Source organism: Hylaeus anthracinus, unplaced genomic scaffold, assembly GCF_026225885.1.
Source record: "Hylaeus anthracinus isolate JK02 unplaced genomic scaffold, UHH_iyHylAnth1.0_haploid 11982, whole genome shotgun sequence".
Taxonomy (NCBI): Eukaryota; Metazoa; Arthropoda; class Insecta; order Hymenoptera; family Colletidae; genus Hylaeus; species Hylaeus anthracinus.
In genome coordinates, this window is record NW_026534330.1 from 1,192,098 (window position 1) to 1,214,216 (window position 22,119).

Sequence of the window (22,119 nt, forward strand, 5' to 3'; positions counted from 1 at the left end):
CCCGTTGCGGTCGTATGTCGGGAAATAGCCGCCCCAGCATTATTCCCATTGCGGTCGTATGTCGGGAAATAGCCGCCCGCTTAGTGCAGATCAACCTGCGTTCGTTTATCTTCCCGAGCAACATTATACCCACGGATATAATAAAGTGGGCAGTAGTACGTGTGTTTTGACAGAAAATTAGAAACATATTTAGCGATAAAATCGTAGTATGTACGACGAAAATATCCATCTGCAAAGGGTTAAATTTTGCGTGTACTGATCCTCGGGAAACGTTCGTAATTGTTTAATCTCATTAAAAGCCGTAGCAAAAACAGTTCTTGAATGTTGCTACTGGTCTATAGTGTGTACCGGTTGTGCAAAAAACTACCTAGATAACAAATACAAACCATAAATTAATAACTCTTTTATTCGTTGTCGGTCTATAATGACAACCCGTCATTAATTGGCGCTTCAGCTTCAAGTCGTCAACGATGATCTACATCCGGACTGCGAACGATCTTCGATTACTCGTTTTTTTCGTTTTAGTTTGCGGTGTTGAGTGGAATACGTAAAATGTTATGATTTTCGAAAGAGATGACCGAATCTTATTAAAATGTTCTTATTACGATTGTCGTGTATAGAAAAGTTCGTTTGACATGAAAAATGTTGATAAAGGAACAGTTGTTATACTACTTTCTACCTCTGTACAAAGGCGACAAACCGCTACCAACTCTGTTACAAGTGTTTTCGAGTTACCTTAACGAGACTTCTCACGAGTGCCGGGATCACGATTGTCTCTCACCGCGGAAGAGACAACACTTTAATTAGCATCCTTCTTTCTAGCTCGTAGACGCGCATGGTAATGCTCTAGCGACAGTAACGTCGATAGGCATCGTTCGGCAACAGATGGGAAAGGTATCCGCGGCCGTAAGAAGTGCCGCTATGTCCCACATAGAGCCAAGACGGTCTACGATTCTGGGACGTTGAGCACGTTCTCCTATTACACACCTTTCGGATGGTGGTTCAATGGTGGAGTCAATTTTTTACACCCTTATTTAAATGATCATCCTTTCCAATTAAACAAGATCTTGGTGTTATTTCTGCAAATAGCGATTTCGTAAAGGAGCGAATCTCTTTGAGCAAATGTCTATCGTGGCAAGAGACGATGACATGTTCCGCACAAGCGGTAGTTTTTACCGCAAGTATCTGTCCGCCTACACTTGGCTCGCGTCACGTTCGCGCGAGTTTTTCGCGACAATTTCGACTCGATTCGATCCAACGATTCCACGCGTTTCCTCGTCATTCTGGAACAGATTTCACCGCAAGGTTTATTCTCGTCTCGTCGATTAGCGACGTTGACATTGGTAAATAGATGGCAATTTCAAATGAAATCGGGCTGATACGTACAATAATATTCGAAGAATATTTGAATAGCAAATAAGACAATAGAATGCGTTCCTCGAAGGCATACATATTTTATTCATCGTTCGGACTTTGGTTTCCACTAGACGAGAACAGATTCGAGATTCTTTGGGGAAAGTTTTCCAACGAGAGCGAATACAAGGGTGTTTCTTTTGAATTTCTTGGCAAAAAGCACGTTTAACATTGCGAAATACCTCGTCGAAATGGAACTTTCTTCCTCGATCGGCAAACAGTTTCTTTGAACGCGTCGGCGTCGTCGTTGTTGCATCATCGAGGCACTCTTGGCGCCCTGCAGACGTCCTCGTCGGCGTCGGTGGGTTCGGATTCACCCAGTTCTCGAGGTGATCGGCCAAGGTAGTCACGAATCACAAACAAGCTTTAGCATACACTCGAGGTTTGGTTCTCCGCGCGAAGGTTATTCAACCCGAGCGGATATCGTTCGTATCCAACGGAGTAACGGGTTCCCGATGACTCGTGCATGAGGCGCCTCTCCTCCACCTTCGTAGATTAACCGGTGGCCAGGTGCGTGCACGCGGCCAGCCTTCTCCAACCTCTTCGTCGACGATTCAGTCAGCCGTGCACCATTGTCGAAAGATCGTCTAGCTCGACGACACTCCCGGTCGCGGTCGGTTCCGTTTCAAGTTGTTCCAATTCGACGTCGCGTTTCCGATTTATCTTCTTTTCTTTTCCACGGTAATCGTGTTTCGCGCAGTGTTTGTTCGATTCGTTTCCAAATAGTTTCAGAAATTCTCAGTTAGTTTACGCCAATTCCGAGTCTTTGTATTTACGATATTTGTTTCTTTTACAAATTTTCTTATCGCGACTTTTCAGTGATTAAATGCGACTTGGAGGCGATCTTTGAATTGTTCAGGTAAGCGGAAATCGATCGTATGGTTTTCAGACGTGTGGGTGTGAATGCATCCGAACGGAGGAAAAGGCGATGGTAGGAATAGGAAGTTGCCGTCGAAGTGAAATGCAAAGAGGATAACGAAACGCGCTCGGCTGGTCCTCGCAGCCGCACTTCTACTCTCCCAACGTTTATTTCTTTTTCCGCTCATTTAGCGTTAACGATCGAATCGTTCTTTCTGCGCGTAGATCCTTTCCTTTCTACCGGTCGAACGTTTCCTACATTTATAACGATTTGCATAAAAATATAAACAGGAAGCGTTACGAGTTCGGAAACGCGATGGAAAGTTGTCGATCGATGATCAGCTTTTCGAATTAGTACAAAACTAATGAAACTATGCTAGAAAAAGATGGAACATAGAAAAAAAAAACCGTTTACTCGATCATTCTAGTTTGCCCTCCTTACCATTTCATCGTTATCCTGCCACAGTCGTACTTCGCTCTTGGTTTGCCTTTAAAATAAAACTACATTCGTCTACATACTTTTTGCTTCGTTTTTATTTTTCCTTTTTTTTTCGCCATTCGTACGAAGGGCGCTTCTAAGAACAGGCCAGAAAATTCAGGAACCTCGGGGACGAGACGACCTCGAAAGTCAACAGGCCAAACGACGATAACTTTGATTGGTCGAAAACGGTCCATCGTGAGAAAATACCGTGACGAAGGCTCATGCGGCGAGCGATTGTTCAAACGACACTGTCATTTGGGATTCATATTAAATACCCTCTAACGGTACGTTAACCGTAATAGAAAGATACACGGTCGAGACCATCGAAGTCCGGCGATATGCAATGTCCACTGACACGCTGCCCGACCTCGTAGCTCGTAACTCGTAGCTCGTAGCGCAGGGCACATGCATCCGAAGCGTGTCTACGTGCAGTCCAAGACCTAACAAGACCGATACTCGGTACCGTTACTGGACACAAATAACAACGAAAATATACGCAACGGTAAAGAAAATGAAACGAAACGCAACACTTTTACGGCCTCGCGTAAAAACCAACGACGATCTGGCATGTGGGAGGAGCGATGTCCATCACCGACGATCTACAATCTTTTGGACATCTTGTAGGCTGTTCGAAAAAAAGTTTATCGACCTCGCATCACCGTTCATAGACATTCATAGACATTCTTTATCAATTGCATCGCCGAGTCCAATACTTGAAGCTACCAAGTTCCAACAGAAATACCGAGTCGAAACAGAACGGAAGTTCAATTTAATCTCGGCTTCCTCCGGCCTTTCGTGGTCAGACAAACGTTCGTAAATTTTCTCGTTTCCATGCGACAGGCGTCACAGACCGAACGATCCCCGCATGGGTATCGAATACAAACAATCACCTCGATCGAGACCTTCGTACCGAAATCAACGATAGAGCATTCGCGTCGCGTTGCAATTGAAAACGGTCGAGCCATATGCCTCGACGATTACGTCATTCTTCCGTAATTTATCAAGGAAGAAATTTTTGGACGCAACCTTGCAAATTTTACAATCTTCGCTCGAGATTGTCATTATTTAATTATTATTAATCGCGCACCACTGACCAATGATTCGTTTCGTGTTTCAGTGGCAAAATGCGGACCAAGTTGGTGCTGGTCGTGGTGATTCTGCTTCTGTCAGGATCGGGAGACTGCAGGCCGCAGAAAACCGGTAAGATTCCCAAGTTCTCACGGACGTAAAACGCGATTCCTGCACATAAAAAAAAAAAAAAAAAAAAAAAAAAATCAACCGTCGGTGTCGATGGGAACGGGATCCTCGAGAAAACGAGCATTCAAAGGAAAGCATCGTCGCGGAAGCGATTACAACAATGAAAAGGAAAAAGAATCCCATGGAAATTGATGTCTCGGATCATCTAATCGTCGACTAATCGTCGCGAACTGTATTTACTCGCTTGCGAATCGGTTAACGCGAACGTTGTCGATTTTCACAAACGTATTCAGAGATAGACCAGTCTCTAATTGTGCGAAGCGGTGCGCAATATACTCGAGTGATTCTAAATCCAGCGATTTCTTGTGATTATCGCGGAATTCATTTAGTTTTATTTTTCAGAATCGTCGCAACCGCAGACGACCAAGACAAACGCCGAGGAATGGAAATCCGCTCAACCTTCCAGTACTCCGAAAACTATTCGAGAAGATAGCAGGTACACGTGGAATTCCGGAAATAGTAGAATTCCGTACATTAATCGTTATCGCGAAAATATCGATCTTTTTACCAATGCTAAGGTAAGTGTTAACGAACCGAAAAAAATGAAAGCGACAGTTACTCGACGCTCGGACGCTGATAAATCTCGAAATTCACCGATATTTGCCAACAACAGAGATTCGCCTGACTCGTTTCCAGGTATAAATTCGGTAAACTCTACTTGGAACAGAAATTCGGTTAGGAAAGTTGGAAAATCTGTCAGAGATAGGGATCGGCAAATTTCGAATATTTTCAACGAAAGCACGGTTAGGAAGAAAAACTTGGCAACAACTCCGTTGCATCGGCAGTCCAAAGTTTCAGCATCCACGATTGATTCGGCTAGTACCGATAACGGCTTCGCGATTTCGTCTGTGAGGAAACTCGATTCGACTCATCGATTCCCGAATTCGAAAAGTCTGTATTTTAGGAAACGAATTGGCTCCTCGAGAAGGACAGAAATTCAGTTGAATAATTCACGGTTGGGGTCGGCCTTGGGCCACAATTCGAAAGCGGAATTGTCGAATCGAAGGGCAGAATTTTCGACTGGTTCCGAGCGAAATTCCGCCAAGGTCGAGTCTTGGACCGAGTTCGATCACGTCGCAGCCATAAAGAAGATCACCAGCATGTTGACTCACGAGAACCCTGGCGCTATATTGTCCTCCTCCAAACCGGGTCACGACCTTCGCGACGGTGTCCAGTCGGCCGTTTCATTTCCGTATGGTTCCATCTTTTCCAATCGTCACTGGAATTCCAAACACTCGAACAAGACGAGATTTCGACAACCCTCGGCTGGCCAAACGAGCCAAAACAAAAACGGCCAGAACAAGACCGTTTCGAACAAGATCCTCGCTACCAAAACCAATACATCCGCTCAGAATACGCACTTGAAGAATTGGCCGAACGGAGCCATTCAAAATGTCGACGATTTTCAACATTACGAGGAATACACTTCCTTTGCCGACAATTCGAATCTCGAGAAACCAGTTGCTTCGAACAACACCGGCGTTAATCATCTCGTGCCTATCGCTAGTCCTAATCTCCATGAAATCGTTCATTGGTGGAAGATTCCGGCTTTCATGACGAATGCCAGTCACATAATGGAAAGCGATCAAGCCAACGATCCGATCAGCAGCGTCGCGTTCGATCCAGTCTACCAGAATCTGGAGCCAAATAAACCCTCCAGACCGACTACTCTGCAGCCTTTCAAACCTGCTTCGGTCTATCCGTTCGTTTCTCGTCCAGGTTACGCGACGGAAAAGATTCCCAGTTGGTTGGGGAACGTAAAATTTCGAAACAAGACGAGTTACAAACCTCAGACTCAGGTCTCGCAGAATACCGTCGTCCAGCTTATAAATACCGATCCGAGAAAACCCAATAGGACGATGATCGCGGCGAAAGTACCCGTTACTTCTGGAAAGCCTGTTTTTTCAGGATTTCTGGGATCACCTTCGGGACCTCCGTCCGCTTTAGGATCGAACACGTATACTCCGTCTCTTTTTCTCTCGCAGTTATCCGGCCCTTCTTACACTACCCCGAAGCCAGGGCCTAACGTCCACATAGGGTTCACTTCCTACGAGGAAACCAATAAGACATCCGATCATCGAGCACCCCAGGCTCCTTTGGTAACTTACGACCAGAGTTGCCCAACGATACTGATCAATTCTTATACAAGGATCAACAACACGATCCAGAGCAAAGAAGGCTGCAACGACTTGAACATCATCATAAACTCTCACGTGTTCAATACGAACACGTTAAAGTCCACTCCATCGCCTGTCGACGACCAAATCACGAATCACGAGACTTATCAGACTTACGGAGAAGCTGACAAGTACGTTGGTCAGATCGATACAGGCCCCAGTTATCACCAGCCTGCTCCCGCGTATCACTATTACACCCCTCAAAACGACCCTGGGAACATTGTTCCTCAAGGTAACGACGTCTCCTCGGACGGCAATAGCGTCCAAGTCTTCCAGGGCGCTCAGATCAACATCTTGGGCTCGAATGCTCAAAACGCTGTTACCTCGTTCGTTGATGCTACCTCTCCGGCTGAATTCGAGGTCGAGGAATTCGATGAAAGTGATTCGCCAGATGATAATCCGAATACGGAATCTCTCGAGAGCTCCTCGGGTTTGGCAGAGTCTGAATCTGGACAGGCAGACGATGCTCCTGGTTTGAACTCTGTCGTGCAACCAGCTGGAGCAGGGCTTTCTAATCCTAGCTCTGTCAGCAACTCTCCTTCTTCCTCGACGGGACAGACAGCTCTTTCTCCATCTCCGTCTTCATCTCCAGCCTCTGCCTCCGACGACGACGACGACGACGACGACGACGACGACTTTGATCTTTCTCCTATTGGTATCATGGAGTCTATAGGTGCCCTGTTTAATTACTTTACATTCGTAAATCCGCTACATTACGGGTTCTTTAGCTTGGCTGCAGCGCCGTTCACAGCTTTGGCAGCTGGTATTCTGGGCATATTTAGCTTTCTGTTTCCTTGGATGTTCCCCAGTGGGTTCAGTTTCAATCGTGCTGGTAGAAACTATGCGGTCAATTTCTGGCCTAACGTTGAGGAGATCGTATGGCCATCGATAGATAACCATGGGAGAATGAACGAGTGGAAACGTAGAAGGAAGAAGCGGAAGAGATGAGGTTCAGCGGGGTGTCACGTTTAAATTCTTATATTCGGCTGATGCAAACTTTGGTTTGTAGAATCGTGGGAGATGCGTATAGTACAAGTGATGAGGTCGTAAGGACGCGAAAGATAGAACAAGGAAGAGATTGGGAAATCGTAAATTGGGCTTCTAGTTAATGTACATACATACATACATACATACATGTTAGACTTGCTCTAGAAGATTTTTTTTTAAGCGATCTATTTATTTAAATATTCCTTTTTGTTATTATGCATTGTATTTAGGAACGGTATGAAATTCCATGCATGACCGTTAGAGAATAATTTTTAACCTCGCCAAAAGTAGCTTTAAAACTGTACTAACGATTATAAACGAATGCTTACAGAGAGTAGTTTAGAAACATGAGAAGCAGTATTAGTAAACTTAAACGAATTCGCATTGTAATCTTTAAGTTAGAATTTCTTTAAATATAATATTTGAATTTTATTTAACTTAATCTTACGTCATTTTAGGGCATTGCTAGTATTTGTGTGCCAGTGAACTGTAATCGAAATAAACCCATTGAAACGAACAAATTTGTATTCTTTTCTCTATATAACCATGAAATTTGTAGATCTTAGTCGACGGTATAGTTCATTATATTGTATAAGTAGATCATTCGTATTCCTGACTTCCCAAATATCCTAAGCCTTGAAAGAAGAGAACAACTTAGAATCAGAACGACTTTGACAATGGACCTAAAAATAGCTTATCTCGTGTAAGTAGGAGTTTGCAAAAAATAGATTATCGATAAAGGTAAGAAGAAATTGCTTTATATCGAACACAATGGTGACTCGTCTCGCAACATCGTTTTATTCGAAATGTCTGTTCCAAACTCGACGCGCGATTTCTTAAGAAACGAGACTAACTGAATAATTTCATTTCAGTGGTCAGCTAAACGACACGCGCGATCTGAAAGACCTGCAGTACATCGACCAATCCTTGAGAACTGTTGCCACTCAACTACTGAACGTGTCCAGTCCAGAAGAAACTGGGAACAAACCCAATAGTCAAAAATTATCCGAGAAAAACGACGTTTCACCAGCGAACGAGACTATCGTCAATAACGGTCAGCCCCAGAGCGCAAGTTTCGGTAGACCGATAAACTCCAAGTTTGGCTACTTCGAGACAAGCCATCCCGGTCAAGCCATGGCCATAACCGAAGAGGAACTCGAGAGAGAGATGAGCTCGACGCGGCTGATGACCGCGTACAAAAATCATCCGACGACTACCGGTGGAATTTCTACGTGGATCCTCTTGAATCCACCGTCCACTACGATGAAAACAACAGAGACGAATAAAAAGACGAAGCAACCTTTGGAAAGCGAAGCGCGCGTTACTGTCAAGCCGACAACTTTGATGGAGCGAGCGGAGACAACCGAAAGGGTGATCGAAAGAGTAACGGTACCTATTTCTACCACGATCACATTGGAAGAACCTATCGGCACGAGGAAGACGGTTACCGCAACCACGAAAAAGACGACCGATTCGAAGCCGGAAAGGACCCAGAGCATCGATAAAATGGAACCCCTTCGAAATACGAGTTCGAAGATCGCTGAAATCACTGCAAACAATTTCGAGAGCAAAGAGGTTTCGGTTAGCCCCACCAAAAAGGTTTACACCGTGAGAACGACACCCAAGCCTAAAACTGCCACCATGAAAACAACCGTGTTGTCGAAACCATCGATCTCGAAGACGTCCAGACCGACGCAACAACCAAGACCGAAGCCTTTGATCAGGAGAACCACCGTTAAGTCGGATATCGCCAAGAACGAGAATAATTCCACGGCTAAAGTAGAAAAAGTCACTTTTCGACCTGTCCAGATGATCACGATCCCGAAGAGCAAGCCAGAGACCACGGAGAAGCCCATGTTCGTGACCAAGATCAAAGCCTCGATTCTGATGGAGACCCAGAAAACCACCGTGCCATCCGTTTACTCTACGATCAATTTGACGACAACTTCGAAACCGACTACGCCTGACGGCGATTCGATAGAGATGCCAGCCAAGACGAAGCCCATCGTCACGAAAAACAACGTTCTGAAAGCGCACTTAAAGAAGCCTCTGGATGATACGAAGATCGAGATACAACCCATCAAAGTAAACGCACCTATTTTGAAGATCGAGAAAGTCGAGAACGTAGATCCTAAGGAGGATGACAGCCTCAACAACTCTAGAATAGATTTGAAGTTTGATTTCAATCCCGAATTGACAAAGATCAACGTGGACACGGAGACTTTGAGCTCGAGTACAACTCCAACATCGACGTCGACCACCAAAAGACTCAGGCAGAGCTTAAAGAGGAAGAAGAACAAGAGTCGAAGGCGTAAACCTTCCACTTCCACTTCTACTTCCAGCTCCTCTTACACTACCACGACTACAGTGTTACCTCTGATGACCAATAGAACAGAAATCGAGCTGATTGCAGAGGAGACAGTCGCCGAGAACGGAATACAAGAGTCGAAAATCGTGCCAGAAACGAAAGTAGCCGTTAATTCGACCAAGACGAAGAAGAAGCCGGCGGAGAAGCCGATCAGTACTCAGATCTACAATTTCCTGAGCCGAGAAGTGATGCCCAGTTTTGGAATGATGTCTCTGGTGGGGCTTGGACTAGGCTTGGCCTCCTATTTCTTGTATCCCTTTGGAGGAACGATAGCTCGAAGGAACTACGAGATCGAGCCCAAGTACAAGTACAACTTGGACGAATACGGTGGGAACTATGGCCAGAGCGAAGAGGAGGTTCTATCGAAGGTTCTTCAAGGCATGACCACCGACGAGACCAAGTATCCTGGTATCAAGGACTACGACAACAATTACTATCGATACCAACACTACGACGGAGGTTACGATCCTCAGATGACCAAAAAGTACGAGGAAAGGTACACCACATCGTCCCCGATCTATCGTCCGGAGAACACAGCCTCCGTTCTAAAGTACAGGAACACGGACTATCGATATTCCGACTCGTCGAGTACATCCAATTACTACGAAAGAACTAAAAACTCAGAGTATGTAGCTGGACAATCCGTTCCTGACTCGGCGAATCGACAGTTCGTGGTAGGAAACGTACCCAAACAGTACCCACCTTACGAGGAAAAGATTCCAAGCTTGTCCACTTCTGAAAAGTTTGTAAACGGCTACGAGCCGACAGAGAGCGACCAGCCGCAGAATTTTAATTTTCCAGGGAGTTCTGTTCAAGGCTACGGTCAAATACAAACTGCTAGACCAGAAGATGGCTACGAAGAAGTCGAGATCACACCTACCGCGGTCGCGGTAGAACATGGCCCTAGATCGCTAAAGTTGGAGAGGTTCTCTCCGGACACGATGGATTCATCTTCGTCAGAGTCCGGTCCAGTCCGGTCCAGGAAGAAAAGGGATTCCGTGATTCAGATTATACCCACCAAGAGGGAGCTCGAAGAGGAGGAGAAGGAAGAAGACCTGAGCAACGAGATACTGAACATCATCGATTCGGCTCTGCCCGGAGAAAAAATGGACAACAAGAACAAAATACAGGACAACGAGGTGGAGGACTTTGAGGCGCAGAGGAGAAGAAAAAAGGAAGAGGAGAAGACGCGTTTGAAGGAATCCACGATGAAGGTTCCGACTACCGAAACGAGCACAGCGGCCAGCGTAGAGACGTCCACGCAGGAATCGATCTCTTCGGTAACGAAGCAAGTTGCGAATTCCCCGATGGAGGTTGATTCCGATGATACCCCGGTGCAAAGCTCGACGAGCACCGAACAGAGCAACGTCGAGTGGATCGATTTAACCACGGTGCAGCCGTCGGAACAGCCACCCGAACAGGATGGTTTCAATATATTCAATGTCGTGAAGAAGATCGCCGAGATAAAGTTCAGACTTGGCCTGACGTTGCTTAAACACGCTAGCGAAGGCTTTGCCAGATACCTTGGTCACGTGCAGAAGAGGATCAACGGAGAGGAGTGAAAGGTTTTGTTTTTAAAACCGCGGGATAAAGGACCGAAGTGACGATTACGAGTTTCCGTTACTGTTTCGCTTTACAGATGACAGAATATTCCTCGCGTGTTTTCTATGCATCCGATCAACTTGTACTTACCTTTGTTTGGGCTGTGTATTATTCGATCTTGTCGTATTTCACTATCTTCAAACATCGTTGTTCACGAATGAGCTGCATCTATCGAGACACTCGTCTATCTCTCTTTTACGGAATAATTAATAAGGAATTAGTTGATACAAGTGGGTGCTACTTGGATAACGAGATAACGAAAACGATAGGCTTTAACACGGATATTAGAGAATAGGATTTCTCGCATGGAGTGCATCTCGATTCGATGAGAGTACAAAAATGCACTCGACGTTTTTTCGGAAACCGAATGTCGGCAAAGTTGTAAAGGTTCGAGAAATAACTGGCGAAAAGTTCTATTTTATTTCGATATTATTTCTTGTTCTGCTACTTTTTATTAAGTATTTAAGCGAACGGCGAAATATACGGCAATAAAGTAAAGTATGTTATAAATAAATATTAATAAATAAATAAATAAATAAATGAATAAGATATGCGTCTATACATATAGTACCTTGACTATACATGTAAATATATGATAAATTTAAACATCTCGGTAGAAAGTCCTTTTTACCCATGTAAATTTCATTTGCCTTCCAACTATAGTTTCACTTTCTAAATCCTAACTCGCTGTTTGCTAGCTCGATAACATGTTTTATTAATTTCTTAAACGAAACTTGACTTTTTCGACGAGAAATTCAAGTATATACGGCACATGATCGCGCGTATTCCCTTGTGATCGATAACAGCTTCATAATTACATTTGCGTTCCGATTGTGAGATCGTCCATCTTTGTCCGTCCTAGTAATTTCCACGAATTATCGGAGACCCGTTCCTTCTCGATTAACTTACACTCGCTATTCGCGCCGCGTTCCTTGAATTCGATGTTTATTCGCGAGCGCGCGAATATCCAGCATCGAATCACGTGAATCGGGGAGTCTCGGTTCCAGAGCGAGGTCTCTCTTTCTACGGCCAAGTATCATCGGTATCATCATTGCCATAGTTGCTGGTAATATCCCTGTAGAGGAACAAAGTAATCCAATTAGTCTATTACATATTTCTATTATAATATTATTTTAATGTAAATTTTACAGAATGTAACCGACCTGCGCTGACGGCTGCAAGGACAGCGGAGTTAGAGGGCTGATTGGTCAGCGTGTTCCTGATGGGTCTCTTTTTCAGTATAGCGGACAGGGTTTGTCTCTCCAACTCGTACTCCTTTCGGCTCTGGTCCACGCTCTTGAACGTCTTCTCCACTTCCAGGAGACCCCCGTGGGATGTTGTCGTATTCGTGCCGTTGATCGACGGTAACACCGTCAGCCTGACCTAGGTAAACGGTATTTCATCAAGCGACTGCCGTTTAAAAATATCGAGAGTATGGATCATACAAACAAAAAGAAAAAAAAAAAAAGAAAAAAAAAACTGTAAGAAAGTTACAAGGTATCGCGAAAACTTGTTCGATCATCTAGCCTAACCTGTCGCTTCGAAGTCATCACGGCAACCGTCGGATCGTGCTCGTTCCTAAGGCCGCCGATACTCCTCGTTCCGTTCCCTGGAGGGTTCGTCGAGTCGATCTTGATCGACCTCTGCCTAGACTTGGAGTAGCCTCTGTTCGTCGACAAAAGGACCCACTGTCCGTCGCTGTTTCCAGGGTAGGTCTGCGGGTGATCGTTAACATACTGATACTGCGAGAATCCTGGTCGTTCCGTGGAAGGTCGAATACGATCGTCGAATCTCGAAGGAAAATCGTGCCAGTCGTTGCTCTCTTCGGCCTGATTCTTGTCACCGTATCGATCTACGAATTGGTAACTGGAACTGGGCTTCGTTGGCTGAGGTCTGTTCCAATTGCCGGGGAAATTCGCAGGACGATTGTCGGTGATTATTTCGCTGTTAGGACGATCGGTGTACTTGTTCCAGGATGGTCTTTCTGGCGGCCACTTTTGCGCTTGGGTCTCCTCGTTCTTATCCCCGTAATAGGAGGGACGAGAGGTGGGCTTCTGCCAAGGCTTTTCGTTGCTATTTTCCGTCCATGTCGGTTTTGGTTTCTCGTACCTGAAATCGATCGAGTGTCGGTTTGAATGTTGGCAAAAGGACACTTTGTAAAATTGGGACCAGACGTAAAGAAAAAGTTGGATATGGATTTACCATGGCTTATTGTTTTCGATGACTGGTCTAATGGAGTAGTCGGATGTCCAAGGTTTTCCTATGCCCGGTTTGTCCCATGGTTTCATATCTGGCCAGGGACGTTGCGTGGTAGCGGTTGCCTGCCACTTGGAGATTTTGCTTTTCGACCACGGGATCGCCTCTAGAGTGACCCAACCGTTTCTGTCCTCGTACGAATTCGATCCATAGTATTTATTTCTCTTGAGGGTGTCATTCGAGGCCTCGTTTAACTGAAATCAACAATGTTTTATTTTCCAACGAGCCAACGAACGCTATTATTACATTATTTCTCGTTTAACGTTGAAAACTTACCGTATTCGTAGTCGGCGTAGTGTTGGCCGCGACCTCGTCGTACTTGGTTTCTTGTTCGTAGGTTGTACTGGTGGAATACGTCGATTGATCGTCGACTTCGAGAGCGAGGGGCTCGGAAGGCTTGACGATCTTAAACGGATATTTCGGGTACTTTTCGGTGGTGGTTTTGATTTTGTTTGCGTATTCCTCGAGAAATTTGTTTAATACGTCTGGATTGAACGTCGACGTTTCGAACGCGTTCCTTTGCTCCTCCCCGATGTCGGGAAACCCCTTGATCATTCTCTCGCCCTCCGCCTGAAAGTTAGTCTTTGTTGCATCATACAATGGATTCGGTGTGGCCGCGATCGACTCCTCAAGTACCCTCAGACTATCGCCTCTCGTCTTGAACAACTCGGACCCGTTCGTCTTCATCTTCATGAAATACCTCGTGCTGCACTGGGTCCCTCTCATACTCAAGGTTACCAGCAGCAGACAGATCGCTCCTCTCGGTGCCATCTGAAACGCATCAGAAAACTGCTCACTTGCGCTCTCGTCGCATTTCGGCACGTGAAAGCTACTTCGAAACGGTACAAAGCGCGTTGAGACACCCTCGTCGCGTCGCGTCGACCACCAACAAGACTATCGGAATTCGGAATCTCTTGTCATAGTTTGTTTTATTCTGATCGTGATCGTGAAACGGCACTTTAACGATCTTCTCGTGAAAGCAAGCGACGCCGACGCGACGTGTTCGCGAGAGAAGAAAATGAAGCGAGTTAGATCGCGACACTGACCTTGTCGTTGTTCGTCGTCCGATTTGCTGGCTCAGCCTGGCGCCGACGTTGAATCGCGCGGACAACCAGGATCGCCTCCTCGAACAGCCGCAAGCCCCGTTAGAAAAATCACCCACCGCCGATCCTGGTACCACAGCAACGTCTGCGACTTTCCGCTCGACCTCGACTCTTCAAGGTGCAGAGATGGCTCTGTCGCCGAGACGTTGCCCTCGTTTGCTTTTAATCCAGGTCCCCACTTCGTGGTGACTTGGTCCATTTTCTGTCTCTCTCGCGGCCTTCTGGTTCACGTTGTTGGCGCTCCGTACTCCTGGTTCACCTAGAGAACGGACGCAGACCATCCTTCTCTCCTATCTTGGGATCTATTCTTTCGCCTCCTTGTCGGATGATAATTGTCCCCCGGTATGGGAGGATCACCGCGAGTATTCGATGAGACAATCGACACAGATTCCGACCTTCGTAGATTTGGATCGATTACTTCGTGCCTGGAAATTCGATACGTCCCACGATACATTGCGGAAAGAAGAACGCACCGCATGGCGTCGGATTCTTTGAGAATCCTCGAGAATTCGAAGGCTATTTTCGGTATAGTTCATTCATTCGATTGTATCTCTTACGTCGCGTGAAACACGATCAAAGAATGGACTAGAATTGATTTTTAAACGCGTTTACTATTATAGTTTCTTTAATCTGGCGATTCGTCGACTGTTTTCAAGGTGCGAATCACATGAAAAAGCGAGGATTTGTCACGCGCTAATTGCTGCAGCGTGCACGGACAATCAACGGCTGCTTTACGCGCTTGTTTTTCTGGTCGTGATTTCGAGTGTCAGCCATCGTCGCCGAGTCGTTCTTAATTCTTCGGTTTTTTCACCGATCGAATTGGTACTCGTTGTTCGTCAACGAGATTTTACAAAGAATTTACGTATTAATCCAAATCACAGGCGAACAAGATTATCGGTAGACGATTATATTTTTATCGGAAATTTGTCGTTTTTGGACGCTCAAGTGTTTGGTGGATAAAGGATACGGAAGAGACAGAGAAGCCGCGGGTCTCGACGGTCGACAAATCATCGATTCGACTCTGTTTGTCGTAGGTGCCACGAATCGACGACGAGAGGGAGTCGGTCGTTTCGCAATTTTTTTGCTTTCTCGGCCCAGAAACCTGCGGTTTTTTTTTTTTGCCTTTTTTATTTCACGGAATCACCGAGATTCTTTGCTAGTCCGCGAGTGAAATGCGTCCAATGTTTCCGTTTTACGAGCAGCTTCCGATCCTCGGACCGGGTTTTCACCGATTCCCCATTTTTGCATCCTCGACCCACAAACTAACCGTTCTTCTCCACGAAGAAATATCCGTGACTTCGGTAACCAATCACGCGGAATTTTATCACGGAATCGGCTCGCTTATTTCCCGCCCGACTAAAAAAACTCTCGATGCTTCGCGCAAGAAAATAACCGCTCGAGTGCATTCCGTGACTGTCTCGAGGACAGTTGGCGGTATGCAAACAACAACAGAATTCCTCTAGGTATTTATTAATCGCGGATAAACAAATCTATCTATCGATGACAGCACAAACAGACAAATAGACTCGATTCGATGGGAGAACTTCCGTTTTATATACAACTGTGAAGATTTTTTCTCTTCCGATTCCGGCCTAGCGGTGCGGTCGGCTGGCCTACTCGAAACCGGAATTGGGTCGTTCGAGGCGTAGATAACCGCGAAAACGAGCAACACGAGGCAGCTGAAAAAGAAAGAAACGACGGCTGTCACAAGTGCAGGGAACGCTACTTTCATTGTCGGCTGGCTAAACGGAAGGGGAACGACGACACCGACGGATTTCTCACGGCGCGGCGACGGCGGTGATTTGCACGTTGTTTGTATTCGTACTTTAAGGATGTTACCTTGTCGTGACGATGACGGAGAAATTGAAGGTTTGCGCGAATAGTGTACGTACGAGCCAATGAAATAAAGTTGATCGAACGACGAGAAAACAGCGAAAATACCGACGCGTTCGTGAGTTGGGTGTGGTACCTCTGAACACCGAGCTCGTGGAACCAACGATCGAGACAATCCCTATCGAAGAGTATTGAGAGAGATCCGAGACTGTCAGAGAGTGTCGCAGTGGTGCAACGTTTGCATAAAATCGAGTCAGTAAAATGATTTTTCATAAACGATAAATCGTACAAAGGCATCATCTTGCATCTCGCTAGCCTTCATCCAGTTTTCTTAGCGAGGATTGACCTCCGTCTGAAATAAGGTCAGACTCTCGCCGCTCGCTGATAAAACTCGCCTTAGAAAGTCTTTTCACCCCCTTTCCGCTCTTTGCTCACATTCCGTGAAGCCGTAGTAAACGTATTTTTTCATCCATTTTAAGTCTCATTCGTAGAAATTCAATCCGAGCCAATGACTGAATTAGCAACGCTACAGGGTGTGCGCTGTATGGACAATGTAGCTGTTGGCAAATTTGTCTTCACCTCGACACGTTTCCGACAGTAAAAACCTACTTTCAAGTGTACTTTCCTTGAAAAATGATTATCGATGCGTAACATCCATCCGACATCCAGGCTGTCTCAGTTATCTTATTTTCTGTGTCTTTTCAATCGCTTTCATTCCGATCTCGTCGAAGCTAATTTACGTTAATATATCCAGATCCGAACGGAAATTGCGACAGCTCTGAAATCATCCAAACATTTCATCGGGTCCAAGTGTTTCTCTGGCTGTAACGCGTACCGACCGAACTGCCTGCTGGAACTAAGCATCCACTTTGTCAACGGCAAGTGGAGTGAGGCTGGCGATTAAGACACGAAATTGCCTTTGCGTTCACGCTTTTTAGAAAACACGTTCGTGCCTGCATCGCGTTAAAGACGCCAAACAATCAAAGGAAAGGCTTAGTCTAACGGACACGTCGCGATGGAAAACACTTTGCTAGTTTTTCCATTTTCACGGCTGTAGAATCCCTTTGACAAAATGTGCTTTCGAATTCTCGCAGCAAAGGTGCTGTTGCTTTCTCTTCTGGTGTCGGCTAGCTCCATCCGTTCCAAGGATCTCGAAGATGATAGAAACGAGTCCGCGAGCGAGGAGGTGAAGCCGATCGAACAGGAATCCTTCGAGGAGGCCTCGAGCGAAAACGAGTTCTCGTTGCAGTCGGCGACAACCACCGAGTACACGACCACGGTGGTAACCTACGGAAAGATAAGGTCGTTCGTGGCTTCGCAGAAGAACGTCTCCGAGGAGTTCAGGCCCAGCGCTCCTCTTGGAGAGATCAAAGAGTCGAGGATCAACGGGAATCCGTTCGATAACGCGCATCACGTCAAATTCGAGAACGATCACGACCCCAACTCTTATCGCGAGCAACTTGAAAACTTCCAGCTGGTGATCCAGCCTACGAGTCACTCGGATCAAACCGATCAACATGGAAATCTTCATCAGAGTTTCTTCGGGACTGTTTCTGGGTCCTCGGAGGAGGGTAAAAAGGAAGGAGCGGAACAAACCGCGTATGTGACATTTCATACCGATCCGATCGGGACATCTGTCCCGATGATCCATTATGGATCGTTGAAGGATCAACAGTTTCATCAGCAGTTTGTTCAGCCGATCGCGGAAAATGTTGGAACGCAGCGAGATCCGATGGACCAAAAGATCTTTGAAAATCTGCAGAAACCGGTCTACGAACAGAACGCACCCACCTTTTTTCAAAAACCGTCCAAGTTTCACAGCGAAACGCAGAAACACGAATCGGGGAGCTTTGCGTCCATCGATCATCCGAGCTCGCCGTATTTTGGTGGAGCTTACGATCACCAGATCCATCGGCCTGTTTCGCACGACTTTGGTGTGCCGGCGCCGAACAAGCCGATCAACGGAGTCGTTTATGCACAAGAGTCGACTTTTATGAGGACTAGAAAGTTTCCTTATTCGTTTTACCAGCCAGCAGTTGGATACCATCAGATAGAGTTCGTTAACAACGATCAGCCGGTTTATCCTGTTAGAAAGAGGTACGCATCTGTTTCACGTTGTATTTCTACTTTATGTTTCATTTTTCATTCTCTTTCATACCTTTCGAAATGTTCAATCGCCACTGTTCCATCTTCGTTGAAAGTCTTTCGAAAGTATTCTTTCGCGCGAAATGAAAACGACACTGAGATAGCCTGTAATCGACCAAGCATTCGTTTTCACCATTTTTCTGCCCGTTGATCTCAAACAATGGCCTCGAAATACAACTTAATTAGAAGCATCGTTTACTCTGTACAGAGCATTTAATTTATTCGGTAGAGTTTCACCCTGGAAGAAGATCTTGCATTTAATCGGTGCGTTTCTACCTTTTGGACTGCTCCTGGCGGCTCTAACGCCTACCGTCGTCAAGGTCAACAATACAACGTAAGTATTTTTCTCCCTTCGATCTCGTTTATTCCTTGATTTCTCGACGCAATCGAATCCCTACAGAGAACCGAACATCGTTCTTTCCAAGCTGAGGGTCGCCGACCTGCCGGTTGAACACAAACAGGCACGATTCATCGAGGAACCTCCAACGGTTTGCGAGGAGAGATCCATCTGCGAGCTGATTTCTGTCGGCGACCAACCGGGTTCGAGCGTGTTGCAAAATCTTCTGTGGAATCTGGCTACCAGGTAATTCGAGTTAATTTCTTGTAATAGCGGCTGAATTTTACACAACTACGAACGTTTCGATAAGGATCTTTAGGAGACCTTTACGTAGCAAAGTGATTCTATGCAGATGCTTTTACTGTTACTCTGCATCGCAGCCTTTAATTTTCATTTGAATACTTTGACGGTGTATTCTTAGATTGCTATACAGGCTGGTTTAGAAGTGGTTTACGTTCTGAATTACAACAAAACGGACCTTTGCATTCTTTGAGTGGAATTCATATTATTATATATTCTTAATGCGCACGTTTCTCATTGCTAGAACATCGACGACAGTCGCTAAAGAGAATGGTCTTCGAGACGTCTTCGAGGCGGTAAAGAAGAAGGATTGCACAAGAGTTGCTTGCTGATTGTTAACATGAGAATGTGGAAAGCATGTCTACGACAATGACAATGGTTTCTCGGAGAAAAAAGTTACACGTGAAAACAAATTTCTGGAGGAGTAAGGTCGAAAGCCCGACGTCTATCCTGAGCATTTCTTTGCATCGCGAACAAACGTTTTATATATGAACGAGGAAGTGAAAGGACCATCGAAATCGTGGTACAAGATTCTCATCGTTGCAGACTCATCAAGGACTTTGGAGCGTCGGCGTCGTACAGTTCATCCTGAAATTCTTGACTTTTAAAAGATAGAATGTCTTCGCAAAAGTGATCGGAAGCTATTTTGATAAACGACCAGAAGCCGGATGAGAAGATTAGTCGGGAATTCTTCGAACGAGCCGTGTGTGTTTGGTAGCCGCAAGTGAAAGTAGTCACAGTGTACAAGTGGGTCGACGATACTCTATGTCGACTCGACCCAAGAATTTATGTCTCTGCGATGAGATACGGGTTATCGGTGACTGCAACAAGCTTTCACGTACATCTCGAGTACACGGTGCATCTCGAAACCGGACGAGATATCGATGCTGGCTCCTATGAAATCACTGTCTTATTTGCATTCGAGGTGATTTCAATGCCGAGGTAGTATGGAAATAAATAGTGCTCCTAATTTAATTTTTCATTACTTCAATTACTAACTGTCGAAGAAAAGTTTAATTTAGATCGATATCAATGTTTGTATATCGAACGAAACAATTTATCCGATACCGACATGTATTAGAAAATGCAAATAAACTATCGTTAAAAATCGCCCGCGAGGGAACTCGGGAAAGAAAGTCCACCAATTAGAATCTCTCCAATTAGAATTCTCTCTTCCCTCTTAAGCACGCTTTCCGAAAGGTCGTGGTCCCATCGGCATCGGTGTCGCTCGACCACGTTTCTTCGCGTTACGCAGGACTGAAACAATTTGATTGGCAACGAAAGTGAGCCACTTTTTACCGACGGTTCTACTTTTGCGTGCGCAGTCGAGAGTTTCGAGAACACGCTCGAGCCAACGAGATCTTTGCTCGTAAAACGGAAAAATAGCCTGGGATTTCCGGTCATCGCGACAGCCGGCTCGAAGATACGCGCGGCTTTTTATCGCGGCAAGTACCGTGCTGAACGAAATGGCCAAGATTACCGAACGTCACCGTCTCGATTCGTTTCCACGCAATAAAAGAACCGGGGAAATCGTGGATGAGAAATTTGAAGGGGACTCGCGATTAGGGTTTCTGGGACGTAGTTCTGAATTTTTTCGCGCTTCGGTTAATAGTTTCACGGTTTTCGCTACTCGAGGGCTGTCGAGACTTTGTCGATTTTATTCTTCGCTTCCCAGAATCGAGTATTTTTCGAGGAGGAACCGCGCGATGCAAATACCGACGGATACACGAATAAATTACATATTTCACCAACATTTTACCTCGAACCTCTCGTCGCGCCATCGTCGACGGATGAATATCGAATCCAAAATTCTTTTCGTCTGTTTTAAACTCGTAAACGACATTGCCAGGACTTACGATCAGCGACGAACCACGGTGAATCGGGAGAATCGCATGAAAAAATCCAGTGGAAGTTTTTCAAGAGAGTTCTCGAACTCGATCGAATGTACTTGGACGTACATACGTGGGTCGTTCGCTATGACGGCGCGTAGGTTCGTCTTCGAGGTATGTCAAGGAAAACGAGTGTGCAACAGGCGACGTCGAACGATATTGGAAAACATCGAGGCGTTCGTGGATCGCATCGGATACAATGGGATGCGTACGCGTTCATAATCCTTAACGATACCAGTGTCGCGAGGTCGATGAATTCTATCGAAGGACGTGGATCTAACCACTCGTTCTTTGTAAATACAGTAGATGCCTATTTTCGATAACGATCAGATGCGTAAAAAGTTGAAAATTGGACGAATTACAATCTAAAAATTGTCAAGAATAAACGACTCGAGTTTTTGTTTCGCATTAACGTTCAGCAGAGGAAAATGATAGCATTGTTTTAAGAGATGGGAGCATTCGCATTCATTTCCATAGAATACTGTTTGCTGTTATTTCAACGGTTTGAATAATAGAATAATAATAATAATTGTAATGATGATATTTCACAATTTGTTCCGGATCCGCAGTAAACGATAATAATCTTGCGAGCCAATTTTTAAAACTTCAAATTATATTTGTCGAGTATGGGCTACAAACGCATTTGTCTCGTTCTACGAGTTTTAATGGAATTCGAGTTTTGTCGTCGCTTGCTCAACGTTTAAGCACGAGACAAGGAAGTTTCTCGTGAAAAAGAAAGTGGTGACACGCCGACACCGTGCCTGCAACCTTCTTCGACCTTCCTTCGGATGGATTGCGTCCTCTATGAATCTCTGTCGCGAGAGTTAATTTTCCGCCGTATTTACGGAAACGAGCGATGGGACACACAAGTCGACTCGCGGAGAAAATTTGTAAACTTTCGCTGGTCAAGGGCGACCAACAGTTGAGGAAGGAAGCGTTTACGCAATCGTGGCTTCTATTCGTGGCTAACGCGCGTTGCGGAGGAATGCGATAAAATATGAAGAGGCCTGTTGATGGTATCGCGCTTCTCTAGATTTCTCCAATTCGATTCAGCGCGAACAAACAGCTGGCGAGCAACGAGAGAAAGAGAGAGAGAGATAGAGAGAGGAGAAA

The 22,119-nt window shown here is 45.4% G+C and overlaps 3 protein-coding genes across 9 annotated transcripts in view; 2 read left to right on the forward strand and 1 right to left on the reverse strand.

Moving 5' to 3' along the window:
• The window catches only part of LOC128885811 (mucin-2-like), a 15,501-nt gene extending 4,080 nt beyond the window's left edge, over window positions 1-11,421 (forward strand). For 2 of the 5 annotated variants that reach the window (XM_054140111.1, XM_054140112.1), the window contains exons 3-5: window positions 3,870-3,952; window positions 4,352-4,445; window positions 8,046-11,421. In XM_054140111.1, coding sequence (XP_053996086.1) covers window positions 3,877-3,952; window positions 4,352-4,445; window positions 8,046-11,103 — 3,228 coding nt within the window. In that variant the 5' untranslated portion in view covers window positions 3,870-3,876 and the 3' untranslated portion in view covers window positions 11,104-11,421. Of the gene's footprint in view, window positions 1-1,977; window positions 2,273-3,349; window positions 3,953-4,351; window positions 7,685-8,045 lie in introns of those variants that run through there. The other 3 variants (XM_054140113.1, XM_054140114.1, XM_054140115.1) reach the window with 3 other exon arrangements.
• A 133-nt stretch (window positions 11,422-11,554) lies between these two features.
• Window positions 11,555-22,119, reverse strand: part of LOC128885818 (peroxisomal membrane protein PEX14-like) — a 42,013-nt gene continuing 31,448 nt past the window's right edge. The window contains exons 2-8 of one of the 3 annotated variants that reach the window (XM_054140126.1): window positions 14,446-16,181; window positions 14,036-14,170; window positions 13,676-13,969; window positions 13,346-13,593; window positions 12,676-13,252; window positions 12,307-12,526; window positions 11,555-12,218 (exon numbers count right to left, since the gene is read on the reverse strand). In XM_054140126.1, coding sequence (XP_053996101.1) covers window positions 12,058-12,218; window positions 12,307-12,526; window positions 12,676-13,252; window positions 13,346-13,593; window positions 13,676-13,969; window positions 14,036-14,170 — 1,635 coding nt within the window. In that variant the 5' untranslated portion in view covers window positions 14,446-16,181 and the 3' untranslated portion in view covers window positions 11,555-12,057. Of the gene's footprint in view, window positions 12,219-12,306; window positions 12,527-12,675; window positions 13,253-13,345; window positions 13,594-13,675; window positions 14,171-14,445; window positions 16,182-22,119 lie in introns of all 3 variants that reach the window. The other 2 variants (XM_054140125.1, XM_054140127.1) reach the window with 2 other exon arrangements.
• On the forward strand, window positions 16,985-20,207 carry LOC128885821 (uncharacterized). Its single transcript, XM_054140130.1, has 4 exons — window positions 16,985-18,432; window positions 18,710-18,814; window positions 18,881-19,063; window positions 19,362-20,207. The coding sequence occupies exons 1-4, from the start codon at window positions 17,408-17,410 to the stop codon at window positions 19,447-19,449; spliced, it is 1,401 nt and encodes a 466-aa protein (XP_053996105.1). The 5' UTR covers window positions 16,985-17,407; the 3' UTR covers window positions 19,450-20,207.